This window comes from Argopecten irradians, chromosome 3, assembly GCF_041381155.1.
Source record: "Argopecten irradians isolate NY chromosome 3, Ai_NY, whole genome shotgun sequence".
NCBI classification, from domain to species: domain Eukaryota; kingdom Metazoa; phylum Mollusca; class Bivalvia; order Pectinida; family Pectinidae; genus Argopecten; species Argopecten irradians.
Window position 1 is genome coordinate 53,903,295 of NC_091136.1, and position 25,851 is coordinate 53,929,145.

General features: G+C 36.3%; 1 protein-coding gene across 7 annotated transcripts; it reads left to right on the top strand.

The window, feature by feature from the left end:
• Nucleotides 1-25,811, top strand: LOC138319072 (uncharacterized). Of its 7 annotated transcripts, none has more exons than XM_069261976.1 (5): nt 1-88; nt 8,905-9,045; nt 14,164-14,738; nt 21,737-21,770; nt 24,274-25,811. In XM_069261976.1, exons 2-5 carry the CDS (start codon nt 8,932-8,934, stop codon nt 24,604-24,606), a joined length of 1,056 nt encoding a protein of 351 aa, XP_069118077.1. In that variant the 5' UTR covers nt 1-88; nt 8,905-8,931; the 3' UTR covers nt 24,607-25,811. The 7 variants fall into 7 exon arrangements, with proteins under 7 accessions (XP_069118077.1, XP_069118073.1, XP_069118080.1 ...); XM_069261972.1 differs by lacking the exon at nt 1-88 and adding an exon at nt 1,299-2,197; XM_069261979.1 differs by lacking the exon at nt 1-88 and adding an exon at nt 8,030-8,110.
• Nucleotides 25,812-25,851: the final 40 nt, after the last annotated feature.

The window sequence follows — 25,851 nt, forward strand, 5'->3', positions numbered from 1 at the left end:
TCCCACAGATGTTAGGAAGGGGTTACAGTACTAGAGAGACCCGAACTCTGGGAGTATCGATCAGCTATATAGAGAAACAGATTTATTGGTAAGTCTATTTTTGGTTTAAATATTTACATTTTGTATCGAATGACTAGGTGTGATAACAGTAGATATTTCCGGAAAGTCACAGCAAAGATTTCTTATGTAATACAACCTTCTGAATATTCCATAACGTGGACACATTTGCTTAACTGTGTGTTTCCACTTTATATAGCGTCAGCAAGCAAACACTTTAAGATACATATGTATAACTAGATAAAGATTACTTCTTAGCTCTCAATATTCACTATTCTCCGGGATATTGAACAGATTAAATACATTGTATGTTAAATATGATTTGCCATGCTACATATTGTATAAAGCAGTTTAGAGCAACACGAAAACTGAAATATTGGTTTCTATGTTTGCCAACTGCCTTTTTTTTTTATTTTATTTTGAAAACTCAAAAGCGTTGTGGTTTCGAGTATATACATGTACTTTGTTGATGTGCATAGTTTTATGATCGGGAATAAATTCCTTATTGTACCATAAGTCTAAACTTAAGTATACAGTAGTTAGTATGTTCTACCACGACATGATACTTTTACACATGAACAGTTTGTAATTGTTGGTCTCTCTATTCCAATGTAACATATCGATAAACCGACATCTCCGTCCATGCTTCGTATCCCCCTTTACCCTTAATTGTCCCATATCAGCCAAATAGCGCAGTAACACTCTCACTCTACATTGTCACAGACCTTTTTATTCAACGAACCGAGTAACATCGTAGATCCTTTGTCGGGATCACGGACTAAACACTCCCCCGGGTAATTATGGAAACTGAACGCTCCCCAGGGTAATTATCATTGTTGTTTATGTAAATCGATCCTATTGGTATGCTCCAATTTTACAAAAAACGAATTGATTTCTTTGTCTTTTGAAATTGACTATTTGCTTTTTTATGTGAAATAGCATGCATCAATCACCGTGCTTATGATTCTGTTGAATTCAAACCCATTCAGAATATTTTGAGTACAACTGACATGCATAACACATTTAACCCAAGTAACAACACGGAATTAGACGTGACGGAGTCACCTTAAACAGCGGATACGTAGTTTGATAGAGCTGATATTTTTGCCAAGAAACAGTAGGTTCATTGTGTAGCTGTTGTGTTGTACGCATAGAGAGATATGTTTGGTCATTTACTTGAATTGCAGTTACATTGCTTTATTTCTAACCCGACAGCGCTCTCATATACACTTTGTGTATATACGATCTATGATTATGGCATTCGGGGTAGGTCAAAACCAACGAGTACGTGCAGAACATGCTGAACATTATATTGTCATTGATCTGGTAGAAAATGATGTATTTCGATACAACAAAAAAACGGTGAAATTAGTTGACGCTCATGGTACTCAACAAAGACCAGTAAGTCACTTCCTCCTCATTAGACGATAATGTATAGTGTTTAGACAGGCAGGTTTGGGTGTCTTCATTGGCGTCAGAACCAGTGGGCCTCACACATATCAAGCGTCACGATTCATTCGTAGTATATTTGTATATTATGTCATTCCCACAGTGCTGTTGTTACCGACTTGCATGGTTCGCGGAATGATTAACATAGAACTGGGGATTCTTATGTCTTTCTGCGAATCGTCCTTTGTCACCTTTCAGCCTCAGCAGTATTATCTGGAATTCCGATTACAGCGGTTTCCCCCAACCAGATGCTTGTTCGATAAGGGGAATCGAAAGTGGGAGGCGCGCCGCCCAGTAGGAGCCTGACAGTAGGAGAAAGTACTAAGTGTGATCACCAGATTACGGAGTCAGACGCTGTAACTACTGGTAATACACAATACGGAATTCTATTTATAGTTATGACACCAGAAAACGTCTAGTTATTAAAAGACGCAAAACAGACTAAGAGAAAGTCACAATTGTCTTAGACTCGGAGAAATCCTGTCGGAATCGGAGATATGTAAATCTATAGTAGATAGAGTGTACTGACCGAGAACCTGTTGGATTCTGTTAATGTTGTTGTGACACGGCCCCTGTGTGTGCTACAGCTGTTAGATACCTGCCGGGCTCCGATACATCGTAACATAAACAATACAGACCGTCGGGATATCTCTGCAATGCACGTGTAATGATGTGTCGGAAAGTTATCTAGGTAAGTCAATCGTGATGTAATTTGTAGATGAGTTTTCTAATTAATTACTGCACGTTTCGTGTCTGACTGTAGATCCACGTATATTTAGATTAAATACATATAGTAATACTATCCAGCATGTATACATACTTAAATCAATACTGCACGTTTGTAAATGCTGATAATTCAAAAACAAATTATATACAGAGCTTTCGAATAACAGGTTATTCCTTGTACAAGGAATCATTTGAACCTTATGTATTATGTCAATTTTCACCAAAAATATAAAATGTATTATATATAAACATAGAACGTCGTCAGAAATGGTTAAATTTTACATACCAATAGCCTTATGTGTTCCGATTTAATTAAATTATCGTCTCTGGTTGGTTTTTTTTTTTGCCGGCTTTTTTTAATTTTTAAAATGGGAATGTAAAACAAGATCGATATTTTTGTAGAGTCTTAAAAGTTATTAACTAACTTAGCGTTAATACTACATTTATCATCACCTTCTGAACGATTTGATTAATATAAATAAAATGTTTATTTTCATAACGCGGGTCGTATTATGTTTCCCGCCGTTCGTCCTAAATACCGCGCGGGTAGTTGACTATCACTGCGCCAGACGGCAAAACGGCGAATCGACTCTCCACTGTTTTCATATATTACGCAGGAAATCTTGCATATGTTTGGTGTTGTAATCTTATTTTAGTTCATCGGTATGCATTTTCTGATGTTATTAATGTTTTTTAAGAAACCTTTATATTTTTCTCCGGAAAGGTCATGGGCCTTTAATGTAGACGGAAACCGTACACGTATCAGTATATAAATAGAACGCATAAGCTAGTAAATCTATATCCATTGAGACCAATTTTACCGGTCATTCAAAATTAAAGAACTGAACTCGATACATAAATATCTTCTCATAAATAAGTTACGCATCAACATATGACTAAATGTAATAAATTGTTGAAAAGTACGCATTCATATATAACTACGCATAAAAGGCAATACTATATACTAAACCCAGTCGACATTATTCATTTTATCTTCATAACGCAATTTAATATTTACTATTCAGAAATAAGACTCCTAATGATTAGCATGCCATCAGTCTGGCAATTCCTCCTAACTCCAGACATCGTAGATGTTCATTAATGACATTACATCTTATTTGCATAATGCATAAATGCATAAAACATAATGAAAACAATACATAAAGGTTTGTCATTTGACAACTTAAGCGATTCTATAATGGAAGACAAGTTGGATTTATTCACATGTTATTACTGGGATATGTCGATGGTTACAAGAAAAATGATCCTAGGATTGGCTGGATTGATGATGCTACTGGGTGTGTATTAGACAAGGCTTTTGTGCCATGGGTCAGTTGGAGGTAACATGGCTATATATAATGGTCAGTGTCCCGAGGCGTGCCAGGGCTTCCTCCACGGTGGTCAGTCCCGACATCCAATTATATTTCTCCCGCGGACAAATATCATCTTAATCTCTATGTGTGAACAGAGGAGCTCGAGAAAATCAACAAATCACATTATTATGCAAAATGTGAGCACCTTATCAGCAGAGGCGTGCCAACCAGGCCATCTAGCCATTACTAGGGGAGATAAAGTGCCACGTTTAATTACTTCTATGTCCTCAAAATGAAATGACCAGCATCTCTCCGGCCATCGGAATAAATTAATGGCCATCATGTATTCTAAGAGAGGATGAATCTATGTGAGTAATTAAAACACTACTCAAACAGTGTCAAAATCACCCATGGTTCGTCGGAACAACTCAATAATGAGTAAGATATCTTATTGTATTGACGAAAACGCGGTGATACAGAAAATGTCCCTTTAAGATCTATGCCAATAGTGCTAGATTACAAATATACACTGTACTTCATCATTTTATGAGCCCAATCGTCTGTTGAGATCTTATTTAAATTCCCATTCTAATCACAGAAATCTTTCCTCGAAGACGATAAGAAACTTTAACGTACTTGTTCCTGATAAGATTGATGAGTAGGGAGATTTGACAGTAGTAGATGAGAAATTAATGTACTCGGACATCACTTGGAATTTACTCAGTACATGTATGTCTACTCGGAAGATCCCCTGTGTTGTAGTGGAATGGTCGTTTAATTGAAATGTGTAGTGTGTCCTTTCTGGTTACGTGGTAACCACTTCCATTTAGAACCGACAATCAATATGGCAGTTTGACAGTTTACAGAGTGAGATTGGGAAGGAACAAGGTTTTAATTCTATTACTTGTGTAGCCAGATGGTCGCCTTCTTGTCACTTAGTTTTACAGTGCCATCTTTGATATTGCCTCTTCAACCCACCGGTGTGCGCTGCTAGTGTTACATTATCAATGAAGGAACAGGACTGCTACACTTCAGTTTAGACGTTTATAGAATTATCCACAGTTATCTTATCCACTGCATTCGCTGATTAAAATTTACCGCTGTAGTTTCCATAGCAAATCATGTTGGCAAACATCGAAATTTTGTTCTGTGTGTTAGTTTTCTCGCTTGCTTCCCTTGAATAGGAGTTCTGTCGAATTGAATTATAAATCAAAGATGGGCGCTTGTCATCTTTAAATTATTAACATCTCCAAGACTTCTCCTCGAACGTCAGCCCTGGAAGTTGAACTTGTGCCATTGGCACGGCCTTTCCAATACACGAACCATTCCAAGGGATTAATTAAACATACTAATGCCCACTCGCATTAAAATTCTCGCGCAGGGACCACTACAGTCACGGTTATTTCGACGTTTAAATGATGAGGGGATTTTACCATCTGGATGAGCAGCCGACCGTCTCACGTGTGGACGATAAAGTTGTTAAAATTCTAAAATGGCGCGACTTTAATCTCCTTTAGAGATAATTACTTCACTGAGAACAAAGTCTGATTCACGTCAATAGTTTCTATGGTGTCTTTAATACATGTCATTGTTGACATTATATTTGCATTAGGGACCTAATACATGGCCGTCTCGGTGTAGCATTTTGAGTAGTATGGTAGGCAAGGGTTATCACAAAAGAGCAAAGTATGAAAATACCACATTCTTCCAAAACCCACGCACAATCACTACATGCATATTCGCACTGCATAAAGCGGAACTAACTTGGCTCTCAATAGGACGTTAAGCAAACTGAATCCAAACTCAAAGATCAATATCACATTTTCTCTTTATCATGTAGCAATTAACAATAAGATAACAATTTGCAGGTAGCCTTGGTCTAGTACTTTTAATTTCTATTACATTTTAATACGATTAAAATATAAATTGTTCATCACACAAAGAAGGGATTTTTTTCAAACTATGATCTATTAGGATTTGACTGTCATTATTGCCTGGCATGTTTAGGATCATAACCCGATGCCATGACATGCAGATATAGACGGTATAACTCTGACCGGTCAAAGTTTTTTTTTTAATTGATAACATTCAATAACTGATGCTATGTTTCGTTGAAACTGAAAAAGAAGCAAAGATTTGATATAAATGTTCATCGAGCAGTGTTTCGGGAGGTTAGTCAGACAGATAATTTGATTTTGGACGAGGATTCGATAGAGGTATGATCAAGATAATTACCACTGAGCTGGCACTCAGTACTATACAACACAAACGGCGCCTAATGAAGCCTTCTCAGACGAAAAGCTTTAATTGTTGGGAAGGTTTACCATCTTGTAACGGCGATATATTACACAGGTTTCCGGAGTTATTTTAAGGTATCGTCCATCAATGGTGCCAATGTCTAATTAGGCCCCAACTCTTGCCTGTCGACCCTGTTCTAGGTTCTCACCCAACACACTGGATCTACTATATGATATTGTTTCCTGTAGGCAGACCTACAAGCGATAAGGTTTCCGATGAACCACAGAAAGGTTCTCCTTGGGAATAAATCTACTGGGCAGTGATTGTCCCTCTAATGCACAACCCTTGCAATCTCCGGTCATTATGCATCCGTCCACTTTCCCAGGTGACAATTGTAAGCTGGCGAACATCTCCGGTCTTAACCCCTGTCTATGTGTCTTCAATCAGTGGTGTATTTGCGGGCCCTTAATTAATTACAGATATGATTGACTTTGGACTAACTCCAGAGCTTGTTGAAACTTTGGCCTGTCATATTAACACCGTCAACAGTTACATCCCCAGTGTTATTGCCGAGCTAATATCATTAGGCCTACCATTGTGGTTAGTCTTGCACGTTAAATGTCACTAAAAGTGTTGCCTTGGCAATGTCTTTCTATGTAATCCCACAGGCCCTCGTATCCCTATGTAAAGACTACTTTAGCGGATGTGGATACATCCGTCCATCCATTTGATCAATTCTTATGATAACGACCTAATCAGATTTCCAATCTTAGCCGTAGGCAAACATCAGAACTTTCCAACACGAGATTGTGTTATCAGTTATTGTCAGTTATCGTTTTGGATTAATTCCTTCACATATACCGTGAGATGGAATAGTTAGTCACTTCTAAGCGCAAAAATGACGAAAGCAGATTATTGGTTGACCAAATATAAAGTTACCATTGGTATTCTCAGTAATAAAAGTACATTTATCATATAGATCAATTTCCTATAGAAAATTAATTAACTTACTAATTCGTGGACAACACCTACACTAGCTTATGTCTTGTTAATAGACAATCAAAGAGTACATGTTTCCATACGCAAAGGCGTATCCCCTTACACCCCCCCCCCTTCCCCAGGATGGGGAGGGCAAACATGTCTTTTTTACCCCCTCTCCCTTTTCGCCGAGTGAAATGTTCTAAAAATGCACATTTTAAAGAAAAAAGGGTCCTCCTGCACATTTTTCGTACTTCAATTTTAGATTTTTTTCCGCTGCGCTGCACGTTTCCAAAAAGTTCAAGCACATAATGTTCAAACCTTTAATACTGAAAATTCAATACACACGAACTAAACTAAAAATGTCCATCAAGGGATTATATTATTTCAAAAAATGTCCGATATGTTCAGATCGAGCAGGGTTGCAGAATGGTTTGACGACATTCACAAATATCATTTTAAATGCATCAAAATACATTGTAAAACTCATCTCTGTTATTCAAAATCGTATTATTTTCACGCGAGTTACTCCGGACACCAAAACATATTGAGACTCCGACGCTCGTACGCTAACTTAGCGTATCCATTAATTTCCTGTTAGCGACGCCACTGTCTATAAATGTGAACAAGGAATTTATGTAATGATATATGAAAAAAGTATATAAAATATCTCCTGTGGGTGCGGGGGGGGGGGGGTTGTTATAAAATATTGAGGACCCCCCCCCCCCCCCCGCCAATTACGTTTATCTTCCTACCTATTCTAACTGTATTTGGAAGCAATGCAATATTGATGTGATTTTAATCATGTCCCAAGTCAGTCCCTATTGTTACCAGGTAATATTGTTAACAAAGCTGTGTTATACGTTTTGCAAAGTTAAAGTAAGAATTTATAGAGCTTCATAATTAGTGGTTTGTTAATTGTAATATAAAATGTGCATGCTTGATATCTGCCAGTTTTTAATAACTTATTTATCTTAACATTATATGCCAACATTTACCTGACTTAATTTTAAATGTGAAATGTTGATATGAAATATAATGATTGAATATACTAGACTTGCGTAATTTAATCCATAGTTTCAGACGAAACTGATCAATAGAAAAAGATGATATAGACTTGAGACAAATGTATGTATCATGTCTAAACAAAATCACATATGTACACTAACAATAGGTTATGTGACACGTGTGGTAACAGTTGCCTAAACAACGTACCGTCATTAGAACACATATAGAGAGACCTATCAGGATGTTGGAGGAGAAGGCGCGGTACAGGATGTAGTCCTTCAGCTGAGTTAAAACAAGAAAGTAATTAATACTGTGGGACCTCATTAACGGAATATTCAAACGTAATTAGTCACATATAAATCTATTATAAGATGTTAACCTCCACGATTGGGTTATTGGACGCATAAAAGTGGTGAGTTCAGGTCATGTCCGCATACTATTGGATTAGATTAGATCTATTGTGGCTGCCAAGTGGTCGTGGATAATTCATGAGGGCTCTTAAATGTCCATTACGGTAAGGTGGATCACAAAGTCGTTCGATGACCGAGCCGTGCGGGCTGATTTACTCAGTTCTTTTGATGCCAGACAAGCAGGTTAGTGCAGGTATGCATGTACTTGGTGTACCCAGACTCTTCGTATGTAGTGTCTGTTACTGTTTACTTTCGTTTCGTACGTCTTCTAAACGGCGTATGTGGTAAACAAACGGACAAAAACCACATTGAGCCTGTATTTCTGTGAATTCTTATCAATGAACAACAAAAGCTGCTTCATTGCCAGTCAGGCAATATAGAAGAGATTTATAGTCATTTCTGTTATTTATACTGCAGATCTATAGTCGTGTTTGTAATGTATCTGACTAGCAGTTAAGTCAATGGTTCTGAGGAGGGAATATCCACGGACATGTCACTGCCATATGGTTTATACAAAGAGTTCCAGATGCAAACATTTGGCGTGAGTCGGACTTTCTTACAATAAGATCCTTGTCATGGAAACAATATCAGAATGATCCACCTACAAAATGTCGGTTGATTGTTTCCCTCCATAGCAGAAGTTTTCTAGGGGACATAATGATGGTGACCACAACGTTTTAGGGTAAGGTTTTCCCCGTGTAATACAGTTTTTTGGTTTGTTCCAGCTTTAGAAGAATGATCACAGTCCGGGGATGAGACCATCGGACATAGTCAGCATCTCGTATTCTGTCGTCTGCTTTAGTTTGCTTCATATTCAACATTCCATGGCGTCTCTTACACCACAGACACATTTCTGCGACTCGGGGGTAAGTAAGCATAAATTTGTAAATGAAGTTCATAAGTAGATATTTTATTTTCACGAATAAATCTAATATGCTGACTCGTTTTGATTCGAACGAATGCATACACATCTAGATTCCCTTGAAATGCAAGATCTGGAATCAAAATCAATGTTGCATGTTTTGAATGGACTTTACCTGCAATCAACATAACTTACTTAATCTCAATCAATAAGAAGTCGCTGTTGTACCTTGGTTTGGTTTGTACACAGGTTTCTCAATCGATCATTTGTCTTTAGTATGCACATATTTTGGTGTGATCTTATTTAAAACAATATATACATGCCTTTTCGGAAGTTTGCTGCCGACGAGGCTGGAGTGTAAAATTAAAATAAGTATTGTGTTATCCGAATCGCAGACATAATTTATTATGTTATTCAACATATAGGATACGTTTTACAAATCGTCATTGTATCGTATCGACAATATGCCATAATTTTATTGTTTGAACTATTCTCTAACTTAGCTACATCCAGTCGATTCATAATATCTGTGGAATAGAAAACTCTGTCTTACGTGCCTGCAAATTAAGCATGTCTGGTCGCAGTAATGCGAGTGGCGCTATCGTTCATTTGTATAATGCTTCATATCCTTTCGACGGCCGGCAGGATTCGAACTTGACTCAATTGTGATAGTAGGTTATAACAAATGCCATCTATGAAAGCAGTTTGCATATAGATTTCGGTTTGATGCCATTTTCACGATAACAAACAGTACACACTACAAACAAGCAAAAACAGTCACCGGAAGTCCCCTAAAGGTCACCACGCACGGGTCATGGTAGGCAGAAACCTGCGCGTGGGACTTTTTTTTTTATCGGTGATATTTTCTCCTCTCCTTTTCCTTGCTCTCTATTTTCTCTTCTGTCGTTGAAGACCATCTGCATGTCTGTATCTTGATAATTAAGCTCACAACGACAGGTTTCCGGGCACACACTAAAATCCGGATTAGAGACCTCAATTTTTGACTTATTTGGGCATGTTCGAAGGTGATTTGTGACGTCACTAATGCAATGACCGAATTGACATGCTATATAGGAACATAAAAAACTAGTATCTATTTTTAAGGGTCTCAGTTGGGCTCCAGAAGGGTGCATGAAATGGGGCAAATGAATAATTACGCATAAATACGTTACGGCCGTCCAAAGGATATCTCTGGCTTTACAAGAAAGATGTTGCATTTACTGGTTGTGCTTTTTGGCCTACTTTTTTTGTTTTACCCTGAAATACTGGACTTTACGGATTGTTGGCATAGTGTTCAAAACATTCTCACAACATTCTCTTATTTCGTTCCTTCTTGTACCGTTATTTGATATTCCCGTCTGTTTTTTAAAGAAAAAATGTGGTTGTAAAATTTCATTTAAATTATTTAAATTTATATAGTTAACCACTTGATGTCAGTCATGTATAGTCTGCAACAGTCAACTGATCATATGTAACCATGGCACCGACAATAGCTCTTTAGAAGACGTCCATCATCACCAATACTGTGTTAATAGAACATAGGTATCTCCCTTGTCACTCGGCCATAACCTGCTTTATTTGGTACATACACAGACGTCATATGTCTACAATCAAATATCTATTCGGTATTTGCATTTAAGTTAAAGATTGGTTCACGCATATTTGTAATTAATTTTCATTCTCCGCAAACACATATTTCGTATTTTTGTGGACATAGGCATACGGTATGAGTCTTGTGTTGATACTAAATGTATATTGTTTTATAAAGATATATCACTTTATAAAGACATATATAGGTATGTCACTTTCTAAGACTTACAATGTACTTACAACTTATGATAAATCCAAAATAAAAAATTCAATTACTTATACTTCAACTCATTTATTTTTAATATCAGTGCAAAGTTCATAACTGATACAGTACAGCCAATGTGCAAACAAATGTCTGCTTCAAATGGCCATTCAGCGCTAATACGCGGCAAGCCATTTTAAAGTCATATTTACATAACTTGCACGATCACGAGATAGAGACATTGTATTTAACATTTTTACCAGACAAAACTGCATAAAGCCAAATATACACAGATTTCAAAACATCTGTACCAAACTCAAAGTACAGTATCGTACAGTCTCAGTGAAAGTCCATAAGACAATTGTACAAAAGACGTGCCAGTATCAACATCAACAAATCAGATTTCAACATGGAATTGTTCCCACGTGTATCAGGCTTAAGTCTAAACTCAAAGGTTATGGAACGCGACCAAATACAATATTCAGGAAAAACATCAACGAATATTTCAAGTGCAAACGTCAAAGATTTTGATATTTTACGATGAATCCAATTCAGATACTTGTCCATCACGCATAATGATTATCTCAAATGAGATTGCTTAGGTGGTGTTTTATAAGTTTCGTATCATTTGAATGAACCTTGAAATCATATCATATTTCTAAATATTTACATTTTGCGGCTTTGATTGTTTGACCTTAACGATGCAGAATACGTGTTTTATTGCCGCGTTGAAACCGGAGTTTGAACCTGCCACTAACCTGTTCTAACAATATTGTACGAGTTAAATGAACATAAAGTCAACACTTTCTTCCCTTTGATATATCACTATATATATATTTAATGCGTTTTATAATATCAAATCTTGAAGTTTTGCCAAAATATTTGGGTAGAATAATAAGATAGAAATAAAATGAACGAGAAATACCCATTATACGCGGTTGATTGTTTGCTGTCTAAAGGTACTGATATGTCTCGATTGGTAGTCGATATAGCTTCACATCTCCCAGACATCCCGAGAGTATTGGCAACTTACATGTGTGGTTGAAATAGCGTGTGTATAACAAATTATTTTTGATATGTTTTCAAAATAACCAAAGAAACAAACGATGTTTCCGTAAGAAATTTATTTCCAAGCACTATATTCCTCTGATAACATCCAGCTGCATGCAAAACGCACACCATTGAATCTAAACCAAAACATAGGTTATGTAATATTTATTAAACTCCTATTATCGTATGTTGGCATCACAACATGTGAAATGAATGTTCCAGCCAAGACTGGCTACCAGATTCAAATGTAGTCATATCAGATAGAAACCGGTATATTGATATTGATATTAGAACTAAAATACTCAGGGTAGATTAATATGCTAATATTCAACACAATAAGGTTACTTTCTATGTATCAAATAGATATTGGTTTTATTGAAGTTACAACTGCTAACAAACTTTATACGTATCAACATTCATTAACATCGCTTGTTTTAGAAAGAACTACTAGCATTGGTATTCCATTTTATATGTCAACTTATAACATACCTTGCACAGTTGATTACATACGGATCGACACACAGTGCAGCACAAGAATTCTATGCAACCTTAAGATGTTTGCCTTATACTAAAAAAATGTTTGGTTGAAAGTTATCAGGAAACAATACTATTTAGTCTGTAAGCCTAGGAAACCATCAGATAAGTTTTGCATGCGGAGAAAATATTCATGAAAATTTTGGTCAATGGTTATTTACTAGAAAGCACTTTAAAGAGTGCACAGTTGAATAAAATGTGTTCCTTATTCTGATATGACAATCACTTTTACGAGCGGATATCGGAAATCTAGTAGTTATTAACCTCTGGATATCAGAAGACTACACCGTTGACAAGATAACGCTAATGTAACTACACATCTGTTTTTATAGTTAACTACAACAATAACAAACAGATCTAGCAGATTTCCACATTCCATTATATTCCCAATGGAGATTTACAAAGACAATCTAGCGTTGGATATCGCCACCTGTGACTGGCCTTCTATCCCCTATCGCTACTCTGATGGGATTCCGTGCCCCCGTCCATAACGGTATCTCACCATTGATAGACCACGGTTTTACTACCAGCACAGGACTTTTGGTTTTGTTATGGTGGAATTTCTTATCTGGATTCTGATGGTATGGGACTGGTTAGCTTTGTCCATTCGCTCTGTCGGTAACCCCTTAATCAGTATTGAAACCATGTAGCCACATACTTTTTCACGTACCACACCGTCCCGAACAGTTTGCTAGCTCACTTAACAGTCTAGAACACTAAATACCATGTTTCGACTATAGTACGATACACCATTCAAACAACTAGATGAAGTGACAGTGCTCGAGTTTAGTGAGCGTTATAACAGCAACTGGAAGCGTCCGAATGTTCGCTTTTTATCGCAGCTACCTACAAAGTTATTCTATGTACACGGTTCTGCCATTTACAAAAGAAGAAAAAGAATCGGATGCATATAAAATCCCAGTTCGGGCTCCATCTTTGACCAGCTCCGTGGCTCTGGACGGTATACCGTCCTGCTGTTCCGGAGTCTGTATCTGATCTGCCCCATGCATCTGCTGATCTAGTCCTGCTGTGTCCAAACATTCCGTTCTGTGGCAGGTCAACCACTGTATACAAGCAGCCCAAACAATTAGCCTGGTTAATGGTGTCCATACCCCTCATCTTGATTACCGTATTAAGGAGCCATCTGTATAAACGGTGATAAATATATCTGAGTAAATCGATGTAAACCTGTGTTGGTTCGGGCTTCCTGGTCATTTTCATAGGAAAGTAATATTCGCGGTTTATGTGCATTTGATGTGATGAAATAATGTTCTTTTAATTTACAAATTAAACACATACCAATAGTTGATATAAATAAATAACTAAACACTTAAAGTAACATTTGCCTAGAATTTTATTTTTTTTAAATTTTTTTTTGTGGTGGTGGGGGGGGTGTTACCGTTGCATGCATGCACGACAAGTAAGTGATTATAGATTGGGATTTATCACTGATCTATATATCGCACATTCGTAGTTAACGAAAGACGCCAAAGACCCCATACAGTGCAAATGTTGTTTCACGATTACAAAGATAGGCTAACAACTGTTGTAAAGAGGCTACATATAACGGTAATTTTTATTATACCAAACTCTTAAAAGCGCTGTAAAGTTAAGCTAAAATATCTGCATAAAGCTGAGGAAGAACCAAGCGTTTTCTTGTTGAGATTGAATCCACACCAGACGAATCCGATGTTACTATAATTTGCTAAGTGTTGACGTATTTTTCTGATTACTTTTCTCGCACAGATTTGTTCCGGCTTGCCTGTGAGGTGGAGGAGCCTGGACCCTGAAGAAGCCATCCCGACACCCACTGTCCATATCACATTACCACTGAATTCCACTGTGTTTCTGGACCGACTACTAGACACCGCACCGTGTCCACCCGTCCAACGAGTTCATCTCATATGCGGAGGAACCTGGTCAGCGAAGATTAATTCACTGACTTGTGAGGAGAGAACACATATTCTGTCTCGATGTGTGGAAAGTGTACCAATTGGTGATATTTGTGGGTCTATAAGGAAATGTCAACTCAATTGTAAAGCATTAGAAACTCTTCGGGATTTATATTGTTCTAAACATACTTCTATACCGGAAGTGATTCCACCAATAAGTGTCATCAAATCTGCAATAATGACGTCACAATCCTATAATGTGACTGCAGCCAATGCTACTGATTGGTCCACAACATCACAGGAAGGGGATGTTATTGTTGATGATACCAACGATGGGCGATTGAGCGGAGAAGTTGTCATCATACTCATCACTGTCTGTGTCTTCGGTTTTGTGTTTCTTCCTCTCATCGTTTATTTTCTACTTAATAGGTAAGTTAATTACTTAGAGCCATATATGAAATCTGATATTTTAAAGAAAACAGTACATATGGTAAGGTACTTTTCTGCTGAAATAAATATCAGAACAACGTGATTTACTTCATTTCGTTAACAACTGGTGAGTATGGTTACTTCACAGTGAAATATAATCTACATAACAGATAGGGTTAAAGATTTAACAGAGGAATTTGTCTACACAGTAAGTCAGAACGAAACTGCCTTTCTGATCATTGTGATATATATGTACACTGTATATATACGCTGTATATGTCTATATTATACAACAGGTGATACCCGGTCCAAATCCAGAGATAGGTAAACTGCATGGGTGTAACATACCAGGAGGTCTCTTCCTAGGTGACTTGATGCTTTGATACGAAATCACACCCTTCAGTGTGATGTTTCCAACTTCATATCATAATATCTTTTAATGTGCATATTTGTGATACTACATCGGCAACGTATATCATGAATAATGTTCAACATGGTGTCTCATATACAAATGTAGATGTTCAAGATGCATATCTAAACCGAAACGGCTTTTATTTTTTGATAATTTTTATGGAGTCGCAAACATTATTAACTTGCCGTTAATACCACACTTATTATCACATCTTAGAAAATTTCAAAAAGATAAATTACTTGTTTATTTCCAAAACACGAGTCGTCTTATGCTTCCCGGCGTCGCCTAATTATCGCGCAGTAGTAACTAGGTAGTTGACTATCGCTGCGCGGCAACACAGCGAAACGAATCTTTATTGTAACATAGATTTGCGCAAGGAATCTTGAATTTGGTTTTATAACCTCATTGTGGGCCACCAGTACAGATGGTTTTGACGATGTACCTGCTAAATGTTATTGTAAGAGCAAACAAACAACGAAGAATTACACTTTTAAAGTTATTTGTGATAACTTGAAGAATTACACTTTTAAAGTTATTTGTGATAACTTGAACACTTTTCAATATGGTATCAAACAAAACATTGTGATTACATGACAGATATTGTAGACTACTGTTAATGCATTGTAAGTCATTAACGTATTGCCTTGTCGTACTGTTGTATGGTTCGTCTAATCTTCATTTTGTGTGACGCTGTATTATGTGATTAATAAGTCATTTGGAAGTCAAACTGTACTTATAATGAATAGGAAGTTTCTGGAGTACCCTCGGTAAATTCGCCATTAAACCCATACTTATTACTCGCTATTCACCTACTACTGTATGCTTATTCCTCTAGAGGTTAAGTTTGCTAGAATTTTGAAAAAGTTGCTTTACTGAATAATTTTGACGGAAATTTATAGAGCATGATTTATCTACTTTACCAATTATAATTATTGTCCGTCTTAAGGCCAAATTATTGGCTGAATATAATCTTGCTTCATGAAACGTAACGTATATATTGCAAGGTTTTCTCTATTCCGGGAGTGTCATTGCACATAAAAAGAAACTTTTATATAACTTTATGTACACAAATACGAACAAAGATCAACTACAGGAATTAATGAGATTCAGTGCATATTATAAGACGAAACGTCTTGACGTCTGGTCAAACATGTGGTCACTGCTCGTCTCGGGGCAGGGAAGCTCATCAGCAACATTAACAACCAAATATAGGTCAAAAGTCATAATTGCAAATGACTAGGCATTTTGTATCGAATCTTAACTTTCTTACATGAACTACCAGAACTTCAAAATAGGTCATAAATGTATTTAAAAAAGATAGCTTTAATTAAGGAACTTTTGTGTACCTATGTAATTTTCACTTTCATTTTGAGGGAGTTTTTTCGTAAGACATATTGATGAAACTGATTTGAAATTGAGTGAAATGGCTACACGCCAGTCCGAATGGCTTTAGCAATACGATGCTATAATGTCTTCGGGTGTTAATTGTAGTTAATTCTACTTCAATGTACATGTCACTTTATAGGTAATTGCATGTCAGGGCTGGTATCGTAAAACCGTGGCAAGACTCATCTTACCATGCTGCATGCTCACATGTCAACTAGAAAAATACACTACTTACTGATTAAGTACAGAGTTTCTATTGTAGTCCAGGTTATTAACAAATCAATACAGGAAAGGTCCGGTACCATAGTACAGTTTGTTAGCAAGGTAAATCAATTTTTACCATGTAACCTAGTAAATTACATGTGTAAAACCGTAATACAAGTTGTAATCAATATATCATGCTGTTTAAGCTGACACACATGTTAATCATACGTACATGTACGTCTAACCGTTTTAATCAATTTGGGGTCGTAGTAATGACAATAAGTCGACGTCCGCAATACTGATTCAAAAAAGGTTTAGGCGTTGTTTAGAGGAGGCCCTACATATAAGTGGTTTGTTTACTACGATGAGCGTGTTGGTATGCTGATTGGCAGCGGTAACAATTAGCTGGCTGGCTCTGCCTGGTTTGTACCTAAAACGTGTCTGCTGCTGTCATTAGAACGCATAGCCTTACTCAGATCTCTATCGTCCAGCTACTATCTAACTCCATCATTTCATTTCATGCCACACGATCGGACCACCAACATATTTATATTGCGGAAAATTCATTCGTTGATTGACCAACATATTTTAATTCGATTGGAATCGTGTTGGAGATACTAACAGCCATATGGCTTACTTTCAATTAAGTCTTTGATGGTTCTATATATAGTCTCACATAGACCTGATGGATAGTGGGTAGAACTGGGAGATTATATTTATCCCCGAATCTGACAAGATGGTTTATGGACGGAAGGAGAGAAAGATGAGCGGGGAGTTGTTATGTGAGACAGAGTCACAGCAGCATCGGAATCAGTTAAGTGCTTTTAATGCATTATGCTTAGTTTGTTTTAATTTAAACATTTACTTGATAACGATTAATGTTTAAACTGCACGAACTACAAACATCAAGAGTCAATGTAACTTACCGATGTGCTCCTTTTAGATAAAACAACAAACCTTGCTATTTATTTTCTTTATTTTTTGCCACTGAGAATATCTAAAAACATTTTTATCGATCAAACGACATATTTATCGACATTTTTCAGAACGTAGTTCACTTTAGTAGGGATCCTTCGGGAAGCATGTTGTCGGTAGCTCTGTTCTCCTATTTATATATAGTTATCGCTACACTGAACGCAGATAAATGATGAGAAATGCAGAATTTCTATATTGGACGTGCTGAACTGTTTCTCTCAATATCTAAGTGTGGATATGCATACAAAGCCCTGTTTTATGATAAAAGGCGGTAGGCTTGATTAACACGTAAAATGTATATAGTCCAACATTTGTTTCATGCTGCAAACGATTAATCAGCAGTTGGGTATAAATCTACTAATACATACCAGACGGGCATATCTCTCGGCATGAAAAACACGTGTAAAACGTAAAACGCCGGCTATCGCACGTTATAACGGTAGGCATGGATCACCGCCAGGTGGCGCTCTACTGATCATCACCTAGGGGGACGAGACCCTGTCTAATAAGATAGGTAATTTACGCTGTCATAAACTTCCGGTGATAAATGACCATCTATAATCGTTGAACTTCTTCCGGTTCGGGACAGTAGTAAACATTCATAAAGCTTTCCCGCGTCTCATTATTTGCACGTGTATATTGAAGACACGTGACATGTTTATTGGGATGTCAATTTCCGTGAAGATTCATTTCACTATGGCACGCAAATACTTACCTATATAGCTTTCTATCTGTTCTTGTACAAACATTTAATTAGTTTCTTACTTTTGTCTTTGGTACCAGGGAATCACGTCTCTGATGCGACCATCTGTTACTCATCGCAATATAAGCAATGAGATTGTAGGTGACGAAAATCACACCAGATATGGCCAATGTGAAATTATGTAATAACTATTTTCAGGAAAAGTTTGAGTGTCCATTCCATTCAACAACAAACATGTTTTAGACAATGTCCAATTTGCTTTCCCATTTATACATTTACATTTCCGTGTCACTTCTACTATATAAATTAACCAAGGCAAAGTTAAGGAGATGACGGTATAACTGATACCCAAAACGTGACCATTATGACGTCACTAAAGTTGACATGGTGACGTCAACTGATCACCGTCAAAATGGCTGTTCCATCTTGTGGATTAAATCGTCGTTGATAAACACTTTTCCTGGTCTAGCTTAGACAATGTTTATGCAGAGAGCCTAAAATGAGTTGATGATGTAAATATAAGTATTAAGGTGTCTTCATTCGGCATCTATATAGACCATAGATACCATAGGAAGATAGTGTTATAAATACCAAAATAAAACTACCATACTTAATATGTGCTAGCGCGCATTATGAAGATTGTCTGCAAAGCTCTGGCATCTATATAGACCGTAGATGACATAGGAAGATAGTTTAATGCTTAAATATTTACATTTACTAGTCACTTCTACTATACAAACTAGCCAAGGTAAAGTGAAGTATATGACGGTATAACTGACACCAAAAACGTGACCATTATGACGTCACTAATGTTGAGGTGGTGACGTCAACTGATCACAGTCAAAACGGCTGTTCCATATTGCTTTTCCTGGTCTAGCTTAAACAATGTTAATGCAGAGATCCTAAAATGAGTTGATGATGTACATATAAGCATTAAAGTGTCTTCTTCCGGCATCTATATAGACCATAGATGCCATAGGAAGATAGTTTAATGCTTAAATAAATACCAAAAAAAAACTACCATACTTAATGTGTGTATCATATCTCGGCTGCAACCAATATCATTATTGGTTTTTTATATAATATTTCATTTCAAAACAACATAATAATATGTCATACCAAATCAACAGAATGGACGTGTTTTACTATCCATGTTCACAACAACCGACTCCCGACGTGACTTATAATGGCTCAAAACAGTACAGATGTGTAGAGATATTGTGGGCTATATAGTTTCAACCACCTAACATTAATAGTTTAGTTTCAACCACCTAACATTAATAGTTTACTTTGAGATGTTTAAAACAGGATCTGACTTTTTCTTGTTCTGTCGATATCTCTTTGATATATATATATATATATATATCACATTGAACATGTCTGGAGTGATAAACCATTGAAATATTTTACGAAGCATTTGAAAATTTGAAGAATAAATTTGACATTTTTGCTTACCAATGTCTACCAAAGTCTTACAAATAGTCGGCGGAAAATCTGTTACTGAATACCTGTACATTTGTCTGATGCACTATACAGTCACCTACGAAATCCAGTCTTTTGGATTCAGTATTGTATTTTACAGATTAGAAATGCATTTCCATTTAATACTGTTTGGATAGGCTTACCTAGCCTCTGACTTTTCGCAGAATCGCTTGTGTAATACAATGTATAAAACAATGTGTTAATCGTTGTTACAGACATCTTTGATAGCGCGTGATAATTATAACAGAATGGTATGTGCCCAGTGCACGTGAAACATGTAAACAGGAGCTAGCGTACAGCTACGGCTTCAAGGCTATCATTTCACCTAACTCGGCCAAACTCTGAGGTTTTGCGGTTACAACAGCGCATACTATTTTAATGTTTATACCATCTTCCACTAAATACGTTTCATACGTGTTCTGTCACCGTAAGATAAGATTAACTTCTATGTAATTATTACAAAATAGAATGTTTAATTAGTTATTTATTGTTATCATTTCTCCTTTACGACATTAGTTGCTTGTCGAATACACCAGCAAACTTGTGATTGCAGACGGCACAGTACAACAACTATTACAGTATACCATGTAACAGACAAGATGATGATAACATACCCTTACTACAAAGACGGCTGGGAGAATAATTAGTCAGCAACCAAACTCAACATCGGTGCGGTTAAAATATGAATGTACAAAAATGTGCATACTTTAGTACATAGTCAACTTGGCTGTGTTAGCGACAGGGGAGATTCAATGTATTTAATTTCGGATTAAAGACAGATTGTCTTGGTAATGATGCACGAGAAGAAAAGATAACGTGCTCTATGTGTGATGTTCTTCTTGCCCTTTCCTTGGAAACTTTGTGATCCTTACTTATACAGATTGTACACAGCCATGGGAATTCTATATTTATTTAAGCAATAAAGTAAAGATTACTCACAATAAAAACCGAAAATTAATGACGTTTAATTATCTGGAAGGATCGGATTGGATGTTTTGATTTTTAACCATTTTATTACAAAATTTATTGTAGATGAATTTTCTAGATAAATCCACATTATTGGCAAGCCTAACAATGTCATGACAAAAGTTAGAATAGATACCTATACTAGTTACTACTCTAGTTTCAGGCCCTGGTGGGTTTATTGTCTCCCCGATCTCTCGTTTCAACCTTGATCTAAGAGTTTTTTTGTAGAATGGTCTCTATTAGCAGCAAGTTTCCATATGAAAAATGTGTCAAAAATTACTTTCATTGTTTGTAGAAGCTTTTATAGAAGAATTTCAGGAAATGGTCAGTTGGCGGCTGTTTTGATGATATATACATGTACTCCTAACACTTTTTAGGGAGTCGAAAATTCATGTTTTTATTTCAAAATCTTAATTGACGTTTTATTTTAACATTTTAGTGTGGCTAGAGTACTTTTTTTACAAGAAGTAACAGGAAAAGATATTAATACTTCTGTATAAAAACTATATCTTGCGAAGTATATAGAATGTACCTGTTTACTTAGCACTTTTATAACGGAAAGTATATTTCTTTTATTATAACTCAAGTGAGAATCCTGACCATAGCTGTTAATAGGACGTTAATTAATCAAACAAACAAACAAACAAACAAGCATTCTGATTGGTAGCCACGGGTGATAGTGTATTTTTGACAGTGGAAAAGATTAACCGCATAAAAAAGATGCGCATTCGTTTATTTTCAAAGCCAGTTTTAAAGGTGAACTAGAGCCTAAGTGTACCACCAAAGTGAGTATACACCAAATAGAAATATTCTCGTAGACATTCTATTCTCATATTGGTGATCATTACAATTGTCCCTCTTCTTTTCCAGGGACAACAGATCAAGCATATCGCGATGCTGTAGTGTAAGTATAACCTTTTTCTTGCTCTCTGCATCTCTACGTTCGACCATAGTTATGTAATTGGTGCACAGGTATAGACAAAGTCGCGAAACAAAAGAGTGAAAATTATGGTTTAAAATCTACGGTGGCTGGGAGCGGACATGAAATAAATAAAATTATTGCGTGGGAACGAAATATCATTGCGTGGGAACGAAATATTATTGCGTGGGAACGAAATATTATTGCGTGGGAACGAAATATTATTGTGTGGGAACGAAATATTATTGCGTGGGAACGAAATATTGTTGCGTGCGAACGAAATATTAATGCGTGGGAACGAAATATTATTGCGTGGGAATGAAATATTATTGCGTGAGAACGAAATATTATTGCGTTCGAATGCAATAGCATTTCGTTCGAACGCAATAAAATTCGTTCTCACGCAATAATATTTTGTTCCCACGCAATAATTTTATTTATTTCATGTCCGCTCCCAGCCACCGTAAAATTCGGTAACCCATCGATTGATTCATTTTATAAAGATGAACTTTGTGTTTGCTTTCCCGCAAACAGATGATGTTGAGTTTAGCTTCGATATGTCCTAGATAGGTGGGGAATGCAGACGTAATGTTGGAGCCCTCTGCCCCACTAAACAAAATAAGTGACACAGGACACAAATATTAAATTGTTTATTTGCATTGGCCGCCGAATACAAAAATGAAATAAAATAAAAAATACAATTCTAACAAAATGATAAAACCGGCGGCCTTGACTGTGGTTGAATATGGTGAAAAGTGAGTGTATTTCAGCTCTTTCTCGTCGCCGATATTATCATGCATTTCAAATCAAGATCAAATTAATGTCAAAATCAAAATGTTAAAATATGAGATTTGGAAGACTACAACAAATTATAACAGGTGTTGTTTTCTTGTGTCACCATTTTTTACAAATTTGCAAAAGACGTCATGTCCGAACGTAGTAGGATTATTTAACCAAACGTTTGACTAAGACATTGATCCGCTATCTAACAACATTCTAATGGTACGTGGTCGGATTCTCCTATACTCATCTTATTACCCGTGCTTTCTCAATCGTTATTCATAAGAAAAAAAGTTTTAATTACTTTTCTGCTACCTCACTAATCAATTAGTTCTGTTTAACTAAACACATTCAGACGACCTTAATGTCTTTCTGCCTTTCCCACAATTTAATAAATGCAATCTTAATTATCTTTATCTTACATAGTGACAAGGAATTAGCATCGCTTTCGTTTCTTAATTTCAACTTTTCTACTCCAGTAGGTTTTTAGCTAATGCGTGTACGATTGCTTAATGTTAGAGTGGAACATGTTCCCACAAGGGTGTATTTTGAGAAACCTCTAAACGCAGCCAGATCATCAACTAGTATTTGGGTTCATCTTCATTATGTCAAGGAACCCACCGTTTTATCTTAAAACTCTCTGAGAAAGTAGTGTGGCTCGTGCCTCCGTACACAATAAGGGATTCTTCTCCTACGTTATCTACACAACATGACAAATGCTGTGTCTCTTGTGTGAGTTACTGTCGGTACCCTCACAATTATCATCTGTTTCATCCTGGGCCCCATGCCAGGCGAACAGATAAAATGTTATCTTATGTAGCCTTGTAACCCGAAAACATCTTAATGTCGTTTGTTTTGATTCGTTTTTGAATAAACTTTCGTACAAAGTCAGTTTGTTTTAAAAAAATCAGCGAATCAGATAAAACAGAAACTTATTAATTAATGCGGAATTGAAGCCTACAATCTGTGTGTTATTTCCCGTAGTGAACGGCGTGCCATTTACAGATATTTTATGGTACTAGACAGCAGGCTGTCGCGAAAACTATATAGACATGCTGCGACTACAAGCGATTTTACACAACAGCCTGATTCAAGGAATTGATTGTAATCCGAGATTGTCATTAAACATAATAGCATACTAAATTATTTATCAGTTATAGTTAAATACAAACGGCGTAATTACAGATAATATCGATACTCATTTCCGGAGAGAATTTTCTCTGATTACAGTGTAAAGAACACAGGAGCAATCACCTTCCAGAGTGAATTAAATTATCATTGCTACGCTTGTAGTTGATATCTATGTTGATTCTTAACTATCAGATCCTATATTTTATAATATAGATACGAACTTTCTTTAAAGAAATGCTTTAATGAATCGTGACTTGTTAATTGATTGGATAAATGTGTTTATGAGTTTAAGTCCGCTTTTAGCTTGTTTTCTATGTTTGTACTCATAACTCGTTCCTCCTGTGTCTAGCTTATATCGTTTATTACTTTATAGACGGTGCGTTTTGTGGAAAAAAACTTTGTCAATCGCTTAACAGGTAATATGTTGTGAACATTAACTAGGATCACCCGTCGCTTTATAAGTGAAATCAAATGTTATTAAATGTTACAGGTTGCTTAATCAATTTTCATTTACTTCACATGTCAGGAAGTTTGTGCTTTGAACGAACATTCCTGATACTCTGCTTATTGGTTTTAGGCGACGTGGTCCTGCTGTACCAGAGGATTTTGGTCGTGGTGTAAAACAAAACTATGTCCAACTCATGAACGATTCAATAACGAGGACCACAAAAAAGAGGAAGTTGTGGAGGAGATAGCCGTTATTACACCATTAAATTCTATAGAGCTAGGCGCCTCACCTGGCAGCACGAACACGGCGGGATCATTTACAAACGATAGTGGCATCGGGTTCGATCTAGACTTTCCTGAAGCAGATGCGCAAACACCAGACGAGTACAGAAATACTCCATGGATACAACGCAGAAGTTTATTGGTTGATCAAGACTTTGATTTTGATTGGTCTCATCTCTGACCAATAAACAGCATCCTTTATTATGATCTTATCAATCAATTATATATCTTTACTATATACGGGGTCCTATAATAATATCCATTAAACATCTAAAATAGTCGTTGGTAATAAAGCATTTTTGAAAATTGATAATAATACCCCCGCTTTCTTACGAATCATTATACATCGACGAATGCATGTCGGGTGTTCTATTGTGATCTGACAGAAGTAATGTGCTCGGTTTAAAGGGAGGAAACTCTGCTATAGTTGGCTCAGCTTGAACATCACTGCGAGTTTCTAACCGAGACGTTACATGTAATGCAGTGCGCTACTGAAAGTAGTGTTATATAGGTCTGACCACTGGCATAACAATATCATATCAATTATATGTGGCCTTGGCGAAGCAATGATACGCAATAACCAAGCAATTGCCGCTGTTGCTAATTATCGACGTTTTATACGTGTATGTTTATCAAAGTGTAGGTCTGAGGTGTATTATTTGGTATCGTGTGTTTGCCATGGTCAACATGTAAATGTAATATATATTTATTTTATCGCTACATGTCGTAGTTAAATATGTTAATATTATTTACAATTTGTGTTGTATTTACGGTACAAAGTTGAACATGGAAATATCATTTATACGTTGTGTTGTAGATTGCGTTGTATCTAAACAATAATTGCTGATTACATTTATTATATCTAGAAACAAATGACATTATTTACAACAAAATCATACTGCAACGATTCATTTGTGGCTTCTAAGAGAAAGCTAGTAGTTATGTTTGCGAATGGGAAAGCATCACTTGAATTTTGTTTTTTTGAATTCCTTTTGTGTTTTTTTATTGTAACAGTCAAATATAGACCTCTCCATTAACAATTTTATAATCAAAAGATAATATTTGTGTATTAATTTGATATTTTTCCGTGATTACATTTTGTAAATTTCTATGCATATTTCAATCGTTTATGCAATATATTACTCGGCTGAAATTAACAGCCTGATCGCTTATTCGGTAAAGAGGTGATGTTCTTTTGAACGTGCTTGCATCCTTAGACCTACAGACCAGCTTAATATAAACCATATGGCATCAACAAGACCACAATGTATTGAAAATACACCCGAATCCGAACTTACAATGGTTTATTTATGTCTCATATGAAATCTTGGTATTAAAACCATCGTATGTCATATGACATGTATGAATATAAAATGTTTTGCAGATTCTTGGTGTTTTTGTTGTATCTCTACATATTTCAACTTGT